Here is a 12,800-nt window from a genome sequence, read left to right on the forward strand (position 1 = left end):
GAGGGAGGGAGGTGAAGGGGGGGGGGGGGGAAGGAGCCGCCGCCCCGCCCGCCTCAGTCACCGGCGGAGCCGCAGCGAGCGCAGCGCTGTCCCTTCAGCACCGCTCCCCCCGCGGACACCGCGGGCTCCACACCGGCCCCGCCGCCGCCTCTCGCCGCCTGCTTGGCAGTAAGTAACGGAGCCGTGCCCGCTGAGCCCCCCGCTCCCGGGGAGCTGGGACAGGGGAACCTCCGAGTGCTCCGGGATGTGCAGGGGAGGGGGGGTCTGAACCCTTAAAGGGGGTGCAAAAATGGGAGAGGGGTAAAAAAACCCTCTTAGGGTCAGTGGGAGACGCGCCGTGTCCCTTCGTGCCCGTGTCCCCGTATCCCACTGCGTGTCCGCGGCGGTGGCGGTGCTGGTGACATTCCCGGTGGTGCTGGTGGCTCTCCCGGCGGTGCTGGTGACATTCCCGGCGGTGCTGGTGACACTCCCGGCGGTGCTGGTGGCACTCCCGGCGGTGCTGGTGGCACTCCCGGCGGTGCTGGTGACACTCCGGTGGTGCTGGTGACACTCCCGGTGGTGCTGGTGGCACTCCCGGTGGTGCTGGTGACACTCCCGGTGGTGCTGGTGGCTCTCCCGGCGGTGCTGGTGGCTCTCCCGGTGGTGCTGGTGGCTCTCCCGGCGGTGCTGGTGACATTCCCGGCGGTGCTGGTGGCTCTCCCGGCGGTGCTGGTGGCTCTCCCGGCGGTGCTGGTGGCTCTCCCGGTGGTGCTGGTGGCTCTCCTGCCAGCACTGGTGATATTCCCGGTGGTGGTAGTGGCATTCTCGGTGGTGCTGGTGGCATTCCCAGTCGTGTTGGTGACATTCACACCAGTGCTGGTGGCTCTCCCGGCGCTTCGGGATCCGCTGTGTTTGGGCTGACAGCGAGGGGTTTGTTTAAAGGCTGTTTGTGGGGTTAAAAGGCCGATTTTGGGGTTTAGAGAGTGTTCTTGGGGGTTAGATGCTGTTTTGGGGGCTTAGAGGGTGTTTGTGATATTAAAAGGCTCTGTGGGTTTAGAGGCTGTTTGTGGGGTTTAGAGGGTGTTTTTGGGGTTTCGAGGCTGTCTGTGCAACGCTGATGCTTTGGTGAAATAAAGTGACATTCCCTGAAACCCAGGGACCATCACCTGAACCCAAACCCAGGGTGGGAAGGCAGGAATTGTCCCCTTCCCACTGCCCCTGTGACATTGCTCATCTCCCCCGCTTCCAGGTCTGGAAAGCCGGCTGCAAGGATGGTGAAGCTGGGGAGTAATTTGAACGACAAGAACAACAAACCACCATCCAACGAAGATGGTTTTCAGACAGTTCCTTTGATCACGCCTTTGGAAGTAAACCACCTGCAGTTCCCGGCTCCGGAAAAGGTAAAACAAAATCAGAATGTGCTCCTGCATGTACGTGTCCCTTGGTTGTCACCGGGATCTGGTGATGGGAATTGTGGCACATTTATTCAATAAATAAAAAGGGGTTATCTTTCACTGTGTGTTTATCTGTTTAAACATGGCAAATAAGCACGCAGCAGTCCCCCAGTGCCTTCTCTCCTCAAAGAAAAACCCCAAATATTCATAAATACTGGGAAAAAAGTGTATGTTTCTCTTACAAGCGCTGGAGAAACTGAGGAGCAGCGTGCAGTATGTTATTATCAGTAAGATTAACGGCCTGCTTTGAGAGGAGGTAATGTGATAACTGCCGAAATAAGCAGCTGTTTTAATTATCTCAGTTAAGCTCCGCTTTCTTCTCCGTGGCTTTGCAAAGCTGATTTGGGCACTGAGGATGCTGATTTCTCTGGGGACAGTGGCTGAGTTCCTGGGGGACAGCCCAGGGACTCGTTTGGCCCCGGGCAGGGGACATTGTTCTCCCCTGCCCTCTCTGCTCTCTCACACCTGAATGCAGCACTAAAACGCCCAGGAATGTACGATTGGCTGCGGGTTGTGTTGGGAATTTTTGGCTGCAGCGTGAACTAGGAAATCTTTTGTCTACATCCCTGTGGGGATGATGCGTATCAGTATAACCTGGTGAGGACATGATGAGACTGTAAAAATCCGTATTCCCCAACAGCCCTCACCAAAACAAAGCCTGTCTGCAATGTAGTTCCCAGATACCACAGAGGTGGAGCCAGCCCACCCCGAATTACAGACAGAATGATTAGATCTCGCAGGATAATGGAATAACAGCAAAATTAACACTGATGGTTATTGAACATATATCCTGCTTTTACCGTGGTACAAAATGAATTTTCCCTAAATACATTAGGAGAACATGGTGATGGATGTGATAAACCTGGCTAGGTAGACAAACCGTGTTTATTTTAGGATAGAGCTGAGTCAACTGCCTTGACATCCTGTGAACCAGAGCTGTGCCAGACAAAGGAACTGGTTCCATTCTCCACGTGCCTCATGGCAATCAGGAGCGACTCGGCTGCATTCAGGAGAGTTAGACTTCTGTGAATTGTTGTGAATCAGAGGTTAAGCCAGCCCTCATCTGTGACTCTGATATATAAGGTTAAGCAAAATAATTCGGTCAAAGCAATATGATTTGTCATAAATATGTGAGAAGCTCAGGGGAAGCTGTGGGTGTGTAAAAGTCTCCTTTGATGCCAGTACAGAGGGCTCGTTGAGATCACCCAGTGTCACATGAGAAAGTGGAATTTAAATGACTTGTGGAGCAGGTGAGATGTGGATCAAAAAGATCTTTTCAAGCTGATTAAGTGGTAAGGAGCGTTCTCAGGACCGCCACAGTTCCAGTTGCCTGTTGGTGAGCAAACACTGGATCAGTGTGCTGTGATTCCTTGCTGATTTTTCTGTTCAAACATGCCCACGTCAATAATTCACGTGTTGTTAGGTTACATTACCTTCATTAGCATATATTACTGCCAATGCAGCTACCGACATCCATATTTTTCTGTGTTGGAAGTGTGGGATGTATCTCCGGGCGTGCTGAGCGTGATTTAGAACTCATTAGAGTCAGTGCTATTGATTTCTGCAGGCTGTGGTTCATCTCCTCCGTGCAGCAGGCCCGGAGTTAACGGGCTGGAAATCCCTTCACCAGGAGGAGAGGTTATTTATGATAAAAGCAAAATAATTCACGAGCTGTTTCCTTTGCTCTCTGTAGAAGGGGTTCTGGTAGGGTGAGTTCACCCCGGGGCAGAGGGGCTGTTTAAAGAGCTGCTAATAAGGAGCTGAGCCTCAGGTGAAAAGCTTGGGCAGAGGTTAAGTGAGAGGGGCAAATTACAGCTTTGTTCTTGAGAAAGCAAAGCTGCTGCTGAAGTCAGGCAGGCTGTCCCCCTGAGGAGGAGTGGACATGGATTTCAAGTCTTTCCGGGTATTTTCTTGTTTGGACTTGCTTTGCTCTCAGGAGACTGGGTTAGGAAAACACCTAAAAATGACTTTTTCCCTCGTCTGTTCCTAAAGCCTGCGAGCAGTTGATTTTTAGCCCAGGAGAATGAGATGATGAGGCAAGGTGCTTCCTGTGCCTGGTGCACGGGATGCTGCAGGAGCGAGCAGAGCCCGGGGAGCCGTGCTGTGGCTGTGGCTGTGGGTGTGGGGGGCAGCTCCACGGGGCTCTCCGGTCCCGGGGCTTTCTTGCCATGCCTCTGCCAGCAGCCTCAGGGAGGCAATGCTGCTGGTCAGCTCCTGCATCACATCCCCAGCACTGCCCAGACAGCATTGTCCTGGCACTGCCCTCTGAGTCAAACCTAAAACACATCCAGCCCTGCTGAGTATTGCCCTTTCTGAGCTTCACTTCGCTGTCAGAAAGGATCTTCATTGAGGTAACTCTGAGCTTTTGTCCTGGATCTAACCTTGGGGTCAGGGCAACCCAGGGTACACAAAACCAGGGCAGGGAGGTTTGAGTGCAGCTCAGGGCTCTGTCCTTGCTCTTTCTAGAGGAGGAGTTACAGCTTTGGATAGTGATCCAAGAGTGCACAAGGCTTGTGCTGGCAGCTCCTCTGCTGTCCCTACAATAATCCTTTACCTGGTGTGTATTGGCAAGTTCTGTTCCTTTATAGGTTTTTTTTTTTCAGCTGGGTCTTACATACCTGCATGCAAGTTGAAGAGCATCAAACCAGTTCATTGGATCCTTAAAAGCACCCGACAAAGCCTGTGGAATCTACAGACTGAAAATTGCAGTTTAAGGACCTTAAATTCCTGCTTTGTTTTTTTTTTTTTTTTTTTATTTAAGGACATTTTTGTAGCTGAATCACTTTGAGAGTCACTCAAAGTGACTCTGAGCATTAACCTATGTAGGTGTTTACCAGAGCTTCAGTCATCTCTTGCCAAGTGTTCTTTGTGTCTGGCTCCTCTGTCAGAGAAAGGATACAGAGACAGAATATAAAACTGAGGCTTTTGCTGATGTGATGTAACCACTGAAGTCCAGCTCTTTTCAGATAGTTCTGTGAGAAACCATATGGAGGGTGAGAAAACTCTTAAAGGTGTGCTTAAATTTACTGTCTGTCCTTTTGGGGGTGCTTTCCTAACAGGCTTCTTCTCCAAAGCACTGAGAGCAGCTCCCTCCGACTTCCACCTTGCTGCTGTTGGAAAAATGAAGGCAGGATTTCAGAAAGCTTCAATTTGGCAACCTTTATTTTTTAAAATTGCAGGCCACTGGAATGTCTTCTTCCTTCTCCCACCAAAGGAGGATGTCCCCTCCTCGTGCTGCTCCTCCTGCAGCATCAGCATTCTCATCCTTCTGTCAGCACTTGTGTGGCTGCAGGGAGACAAATGGACCCAGGACAGGAATTGTTCCCCTAAGGTGCTAAGCCTGCTGTGCATTTAAATTTATTTACAATCTTCAAGCGTTTCCTTTGTCCCCTGTTCCGTTGCTGGAGCAGAAGGCAGAGTCAGGTGCTCCTAAATCATTTTTGCATGGCCTTATTGGTGAAATCCGTCCATGTAACAGCAATAATAGCCCCATCAACAATGACAAGCCCTTGACCTGGCTTTTTCTGTCTCTGAATTTCATTTTTTCGGCTTCAAAAAGCAAAAAAAAAAAAAACCCAACAGAAGTCTTTTATCTTTTAGGACCGAAGGGAAAAAGAGGAGCTGTTGCCTTGTTTTCCAAGGCATAGACAAACAGCTTCAGCTGTCATTGTGTCCCTGCAATGATAATCCTGAAAGATGTGCAGCTTTTCAGGGACCATTCTGTTCACTGAAATGTTAAATTAGACCAACAACTGGGGACCCCTTGGTCTCTTGGCTCTCTTCAGTGTAATCCAGCAGGAAATACCTCTGTTCTGGCAGTAAAATCCTAATTTTACATAACACAAAAGTGCATGAAAGCTCTTGTCAGGCTGTAAAAAACATCCGGCATCTCTTTTGTGGTGAAGGCTGCAGAAGGCTTATCATGTGGTCCATTGTTCTTTATTTTGAATGCATCAGGAGGCTTGAGAATTAATTTCTCTAGTGGCAAATTCCTGCCACCAGCCCAGGAAAGCAGAAAAAAATAGATGTAACAGCTCTCTTCAAATGCTTTTCCCACCCTGTGCTCCTGCCCCTGGTCACATCCCTCTTGGAGTGGCTGGGGCCATGCATTTACACAGAATTCCTGGAGATCAGGGGGGTCCCTGGTGTTCACAGCCTGTCCCTGTTGGTTTAACAGAAAATAACGTTTGGTCCTGGCCAGCTGAGCAGGAATAATTAAGAGTAGCTGGATGAGTGCTCTTGTACCTCGGGGACTGCTTGGAGCTGTGTCCTGGATACTGGTGCCAGCCTGCCACGAGCTGTCAGGGCAGTGTGGGGCTGCCTTTGGGGAGCTGCTGCTCGTGCTGGGGCTGGAGGCAGCTCAGCATTCCCGGCTGAGCATTCCTGGAAGCTGCAGGAGCTCTGGATGAGCTGAGGACAGGCAGCTCCTGCCCCTCTGGGATGGAGCAAATGGTAAAAGGAGAGATGAGGAAGGAAGAGGGAGGAAGAGGAGGATGCAAAGGGAAAGAAAATACGGATAAAACAAAGTAAGGGAATAACAAAAATGAACAGGCTGTGTTGCCTTTCCCCATCTTTTCCTTTCTCCCCTTGGGATACTCTGCCTCATGCCCACAAATAGCAAAGCCTGAACCTTCTTCTCGTCCCCCTTCTACACCTCCCCCCTTCTACACCGTGCAAATTCCTTTGTCCTCTGGATGTGCATTAGAACTGAGCACCACCCCTGCTAATTAGGCTCATTAGGCTGTAATAAATCCTTGCAGCATTGCACTCGGGCAGAGCGGCAGAGCAGCGTTTGGGGAACCTCCTTGATGTTGTTTGCACGTTTCGGACAGCCCTGCTCGTGTCCTTGGCAATTCCTGCTCCTGTTTGGATGTCACTGTGCTGGCCTTCCTCTCAAACACCACCCCCTCCACCAGGGCTGTTCACAGGGTGCTCAAAGGGACCTGGAGCAGCTTCCCATCATCCAGAGAATGTGGTGCTGCAGCAGAGCTTCACTCTGAATATCCCAGGATTTGTGGAGCCTGGGCAGAAATCTCCCTCCTTAACTGCTCTGCCATCAGTGCCTGAATTAGGGGCTTTAAAGCTGCCTGGGTTTGTGAGCTCCATTGCCTGTCTTAAGCCCAGCTATGTCTGCACTGCCATTCCTGGAGCTGCATCCTGCAGAAACAGCAGGAATGGACACAGGCAATGGGTGTTGGGCTATGGAGGCTTGGCTGAGCCTGTTCTTTTTGGTGCCATGAAAACCCACTGCTGAGGGTGGAAGTGATTTCAGCAAGTGAACCCCACCTAGCAGTTCCTAACTGGTCTGGAAAGGAGATCTGGGCAGGAATCCTGGAATCCTGGCTGCTGTAAATCACGGCAGCTGAAGGGAAATCAGTGGAGCTCTGCTAATTCACCCTGGCCAATTTGTGACTGAGTCTTTTGTCTGCTTTGCTAAACCCTCTCCTGGATGAACCTACTGAAATCAATTTTTTTCACCCCATCTCCTGTGGGTTCCTGGTGGTTATGGGCACCCAGGGATTTGTAGGGAGACTTGGCTGAATAAATTCCAAGCCACTTTTGTTCTTGGGACTGTGCCTTGCCCTTCTCAGTTGCTTTCAGCTCCCAGTGCAGCCTTTGCATTCTGTGCTGCCTCTCAGTGGTGATGCCAGGGCTGATTACATTTGCTGTCTTTGTCCTTTTGTGATGTTCCTTATGCCTGGAATATCCTCCTGGCACTGAGTCAAGAGACCATTTTTTTCCTACCACCCTCTGTGAAACTCATTTCCAGCACTACACCCATTAGATGAGCTGAGACAGGGTAAAAAAATAGCAGAGTACCTACCCTGGCTTTCTCCAAGGACTATGGATTTGATCCAAGGCATCTTTTTCTTAAATTTTTCATATTTTTACTTTGGTTGCTGCTAGATATTTCAGGCACTTTATGTATTCAAATAATGACTAGGATGCCTTTACCTCCATCTCAAATGCCAGTTTTAAAATCAGCCTTTGGGAAGTCTGTCTGCTGAGATGTAGATTTGGAAGCACAGCTGCCATTCCTGTAGCATGGGACATAGCCATAACCATTTGGGGAAGTTTTAAAGACCTAATTCGCTAAAAATCTGGAAATTTGCAGCATGGGGATTGCCAGGTAATCTGAGATTTGTCCACTTTATCCAGTTTCTGGCAGTAGCCAGGGCAACAGTCAGGAGGAGATGCTGCATGGAGCTGCTCATGCCTATCAATGTTTCATCCTAAGCCTGCAAGGCCAGAGATTGTTTTAAGCCCTGAAACATGATTTTCCCATCTCTTCTCCTCTATTCCTTTAGTGCTCAGCATTTTAACTTCAGTTGCCCTTGGCAATGTGCACATCTCATTTGCTCTTTGGAGCTGGCTGTGTGTGAGGATTAAGCTGGAGAATTGTGTGTGCAGCTGGTGCATCCTGGCCATTGCTTGGCTTGGAGCACACGAGGGGAGAGCCTGCCCCAGTCCCAGCAGGTTTGGTGCCAGCTTTAAATTGGTGGCACCTTTTGCTGGCACCTGGCCCCTGCTGCACCCTGAGGAGCTGCTGAGCTGCTGGTGCCTTGTTGGGTAACAAAGGCAAAGGAAACCGTGGCATTGGTGCCAGTGAGAAGTTGATATTTTCCCTTCTGTTTCTGCATGGAATGGAGGAAGGTGTGCAGGGGAAGGAAGCTGAGTCTCATTTTCATTTAAAAGTGAGCCTGACTAATGTGCCTGGAAACGGCTGGGGGTGTTACAACCATTTTGTGGGACTACAAAGTCCAGCTTTGAACTTGGAGGGAACCTTTCTCCTTGGTAGCAGCAACACATTTTGTTTATCACTTCTGTCAATCTGACAGCCACTCCGACTGAGAGACTCTTCATTATTAATAATCCCAGGAAGTAGTATTTTAAATTTTTATGGTTTGTGCTTTTGCAGCACCTGAACCACAATATATTACATGCACCGTGGCAGTGGAGTGGGAATTACAGCAGGGCTGCATGTCCTTTTCCAAATGAATAATTTAAAGTTTTCACAATGCCAGTTATGTTAAATATTATTACTCATTTCTTCAGGGAAAACCATAGAGCTCGAACGCAAATATAAAGTGGCAATAAATGATGTTACATTTAGCCAGTTGGAGACAAGGCTCAGAATTCATATCAGTTCATTTTCTGAAACACTTACTTCATCCCTTTGCTGGAAAATCCTTTTCAAGGTTCCATGCTTAATGGGATATTTTTCAATTTGTCACATTTCACATCGACTCTGCTCCTTCCTCCTCACAGCAAATGCTTTTAATATAGCCCACTTGGTTAGAAGCTTGCTTTCTTTTCCCTTTCAGCAGCACAAATCCCTGGATTTCCCAGCACTCTCCCACTGTTTACCTTCTCAAGGTTGTCGATGATGGATTTCCTGCTGATGTAGGCAGACTCTCATCTGTTGTTTCTCACCTCAGCACACATATAATTTTCCAAAGCATCACAGAGAGAGGGTGCATGGTCCTGCATCCATTAAAGCTGAGGAAAGATTTCCTATTGATCCCAGTTGTGGTACTGGCATTAAGCCTGGAATAATAAGAGCATTTAGGTTTGGGACTCAATAAATGTATAAGCAAACAGCATCATTAGAAACATCTTGTGTGGAGCAGGGTGATGGATGTGGCTTGTGGTCCTGTTGTGGTGGGGTTTCACAATTTCCTCAGCCCATTCCCTGCAGGCTGCTCTGAGCTCTTCAGAAGTGTTTGAGGGACTGGAATGAGGAACCAGAAGATCCAAGGAAGAGAACAGAATGTCAAAACTTTTCCAGACATGGAATGTTACTGCATCTGCTGACCTGGGATGGCTGAGGGGGACAGTTCTGCAGAGGGCTGCCATTTTCCATAGGTGTCTGACTGCCTTCCCACCCTGTCATCCTTTGCTAGCCTCTAACCCCACAAATGTGATATTTATATGGAGAATCTGCTGGAGCTGCCATTGTCTCTCATTAATGAAAATCTGAGTAAACAGTGCATTGTAAGCAGTGAACCAACCCTGGTGTCAACTCCTGACTCAGCCACCAAGTGGGACTCACATTACTGAGATTCTTTCTTGTCTTTTTTCCCTACTCCTCCATGAGTAATATGGGATGCTGGGGTCATGCTGTGTGCAGAGCCCCTGAGCAATTGAAGAATTCCCCAGGATCCGAGTTGGAGCTGGCTGTGGGAAGGTGCCTGAAGCCAGCTCCATAGGCCAAAGCCTTTAAATGCACACTTAACTTGAAATATCCGGCTCATCTTGCTGATGTTAATAGGACTACTTGCATGCTTGAGTGCTTTGCTGAATTGCTGGTTAATTAGCTCAAATTCTAAACAAACCTGGTTAAGGAGGGAGTTGCAAGGACTGCAGTGTGGGCTCCCATAATTAGATGTGACTTTTTCCTGGTCCAAGGAAGCTCTTTTCCCTCCTCTGATACTCTCACAACCACTCTGCAAACCCCATGTAGGAACCAGCTTTCAAATAACAGCTTTATTTTGGATGTAAAATGAAGAAAGTCCCAGGTAATTCATTGGTGTCCCCTTCACTGCATATGCAATGAACAGCTCTGTTCCTGCAGCTTTAAGGTGGTGCATCTCTGGGAAATGGTGTGAAAACTTTAACAACGGATCACAGGAGCGAGATAATCTGCAGGGAGATCCCCTGAGCTAAATCCATCTGGAAGTTCCCCCTTGGAGCAGCTCTTTTCCAGCGTGCCAACATCCCCGAGGAGGAAAGGAGGAGAGATGCATTTCCTTCCCTTCAGTTTCCTTGGAATTGCAACCTCCCCAATTTTCTCCTCCCTTTCCCTGCTTTCAATCCAGAACAATTCCCAGGCCAGCACCGCTGCAGAGCGGGCAGGGAGAGGGGATGGGGATCATTCTGTGGGTTGTCATAAACGGCAGCAGCTCTCCCAGGAAAGCTGTGGTGGGGTGAGATGGATGTTCCTTGTTTGCATGGGAACTGTGGGATCTGCAACTGCTCGGGGGCAGCCGCTGATAAACGAGCGCTGATCATTGCCCCGACTGCCGAGTCAGGAGGCTTTTATTACTCGAAATTCAACAGCAATTTGGGTAGAATTTCTTGAAGACTTCACTGCCAGGATTTCTTTTTTTTTTTTTTTTTCTCACTGACATACTGGAAAAAGAAGGTGAAAAAGGAGTGATGGCAGGGAATGGTGGAAGGCAAATCTTTCCCACCCAACTCAAATCAGAAAGCTAGAAAGTGAAAACAGAAAAAGCAAAAAAAGAAGAATTTTAAAAAGCTAAAAATACAGAAAGGTTGCTTTATAAGATTATTATTCCTTTTCTCAATTTGCACTTTTAGCTCTGCAAGATCCATGTTCAGGCTGATTTATTTAACCTGTGGGGGACTGAGCAAGAGGGAGCTCTGTTCTTCTCAATGTACACCCCAAGCCCTCAGCAAAATTGCACTTTTATCGTTGCTGCCAAAATACTGAATGGACCCCCAAAGCAAGTTTTCAGTTTTCTGTGTGACCTTTGTCATTTCTGTGCTCTGTTCTAAAAAGGAGACTTCACTGCCTGGCCTTTCCTCTGCTGATTAATTCCAGTGGGTGTCTGACAGTGACACTTCTGGAGAGCAGCTTTTTAACTTTTGCCATGCTAAAAGCCCTTTAGCAAAGATGCTTCTTCCTTCTCCTACCAAAGCTTTTTGATACCTGTGCAAAACACTGCCCAGGGTGACTCTGCCTCTGTGCACACTCATTTCACTGCTGGCACACTCAGCAAATTGTGTTTCAAGTACCTTCTGATCTGGCTGGGGCCTGAGCTTGCTTATTTATGCCCAGATGTGATAGAATTGCTGCTGGACCTGAATCTGATGCCTGGTGAAGGAAGGGCTGCGTGGCTTCATTTTTAGACTCTGTTCCCCTGCAGACAGCATGATTCAAACTTTCCTGCTTATTAGTGCAATGGAAAAGTTAAAAAATAACCATAACAAAATTGGTGTTGATGTTGAAGAAAATTAAATTACAGCTAGAAACAAGGGAAGTTTTAATTTGATTTTTTTCTTATATTCTGTCTTCTTGGTCTTTCATTAAGACCTAGCATTACAGTTTGTGGAAAAGCTCTCATATAAATTTTTAAAAATTGTCTGCAGCTAAGATTTATGTCAAGCAGGAAGCATGAATTTGGGAGAATTGGATATTGTCTGAAAACAGAAAGAGTGCAATTTCTAAACGCTGGCTGGCAGGTGCTGCTGGCTGATGCTCTATAATTTACTGTACTGGGTTTACAAAAGGCCAGGGAGAAGACTGAAGGCTGGCCAGCTGCACGAGGCTGGGTGCATTTGCCTCCTTTTGAGGGAGAAAATGTGGTTATTGCTTGTTTGGTGCTCAGAGCTGACCTGGGCCACTTTGTCTTGGCTGCAGAGGGAGCTTTGCTTTATTTTGCCCTCAGTGTGCTGGACAGGGTGGGCAAAATGGGGTTTAATTCAACAGTGGCTTCAGAGCAGGGTCAGGATTGACCCCAAACCTGCCCAGGCTTGTCCCTGTGGATCATTTCCCATCTTCTGTGTTGTGTCATCACAAATCCCGAGCTCCCAACTGCTCACAGAAACGTTTGAGTGGCTTTTTGTGCCTTCTCACCAAGTCTTGCAAATGCTCCTGTAATAAATACCATTGAGAGGGACTCACGGGAGGACGTAAATATTCATCAGTCTTTAATGATTTGCATTTGAATCCAGAAAATTGGCTTATGACTCCTCACTGCTTTTCTCTGCTCTGATTTCCACATGCATTAAATGCAGGAGGATTAAATACCTGGGGTTCTCTTTGGTCCAAAGCAGACTTTGCTGTCTTCATTTGGAAATAAGTCCTTGATTAGCTGGGAACTCAACCTTGTGCATCACTTAATCTGTTCCAATCCTTCACCACGGTTTTGTTTCTAGCTAAGAGCTTTAGGATCGCTCTTGTCACTGTCACCTGCAGCAGCCTCCACTCCTGGAGGTTTTCATGCCCACCAGGCTGCAGCTCAGAATGGGGAGCCAGAAAGTGGAAGGGTCTTCTGCACTGGTGTAAACCACCTCATTTTATAAGATTAGTAGGACCTGGATTAATCAGACTCAGATCTTAGGGGAAAAGCTAAGGTGATAATACAAGATAAATATTGATAATCTGGAGCCTGAATGAATGAGTTACCAAATGGCCTAAATTTAAATTGGCTTCAGCAGAACTTGTTTGGACAGAGCTTTTAATTATTGAAGCTCTTCTTTAGGATGGGCTATTCTTCTGCCTGTTGAGCATGATATAAAAATTAAATACTCCTAAACAAAAGTGGGTGTCAAACATTTTGCTGTTAGCTATTTTAAGGCTCAGTGTGATAAGCTCACTGTCCTAGTTCTGTGTATCTGCAG

General features: G+C 47.8%; 1 protein-coding gene across 1 annotated transcript in view; it reads left to right on the top strand.

Moving 5' to 3' along the window:
• The first annotated feature begins 76 nt into the window (after nt 1-76).
• NSG2 (neuronal vesicle trafficking associated 2) overlaps nt 77-12,800 on the top strand; it is a 31,004-nt gene continuing 18,280 nt past the window's right edge. Inside the window, exons 1-2 of the mRNA XM_014876051.2 lie at nt 77-168; nt 1,229-1,379. Of these exons, the coding sequence (XP_014731537.1) occupies nt 1,251-1,379 (129 nt within the window). The 5' untranslated portion in view covers nt 77-168; nt 1,229-1,250. The remainder of the gene's footprint in view (nt 169-1,228; nt 1,380-12,800) is intronic.

Source organism: Sturnus vulgaris, chromosome 15, assembly GCF_052056855.1.
Source record: "Sturnus vulgaris isolate bStuVul1 chromosome 15, bStuVul1.hap1, whole genome shotgun sequence".
NCBI classification, from domain to species: Eukaryota; Metazoa; Chordata; class Aves; order Passeriformes; family Sturnidae; genus Sturnus; species Sturnus vulgaris.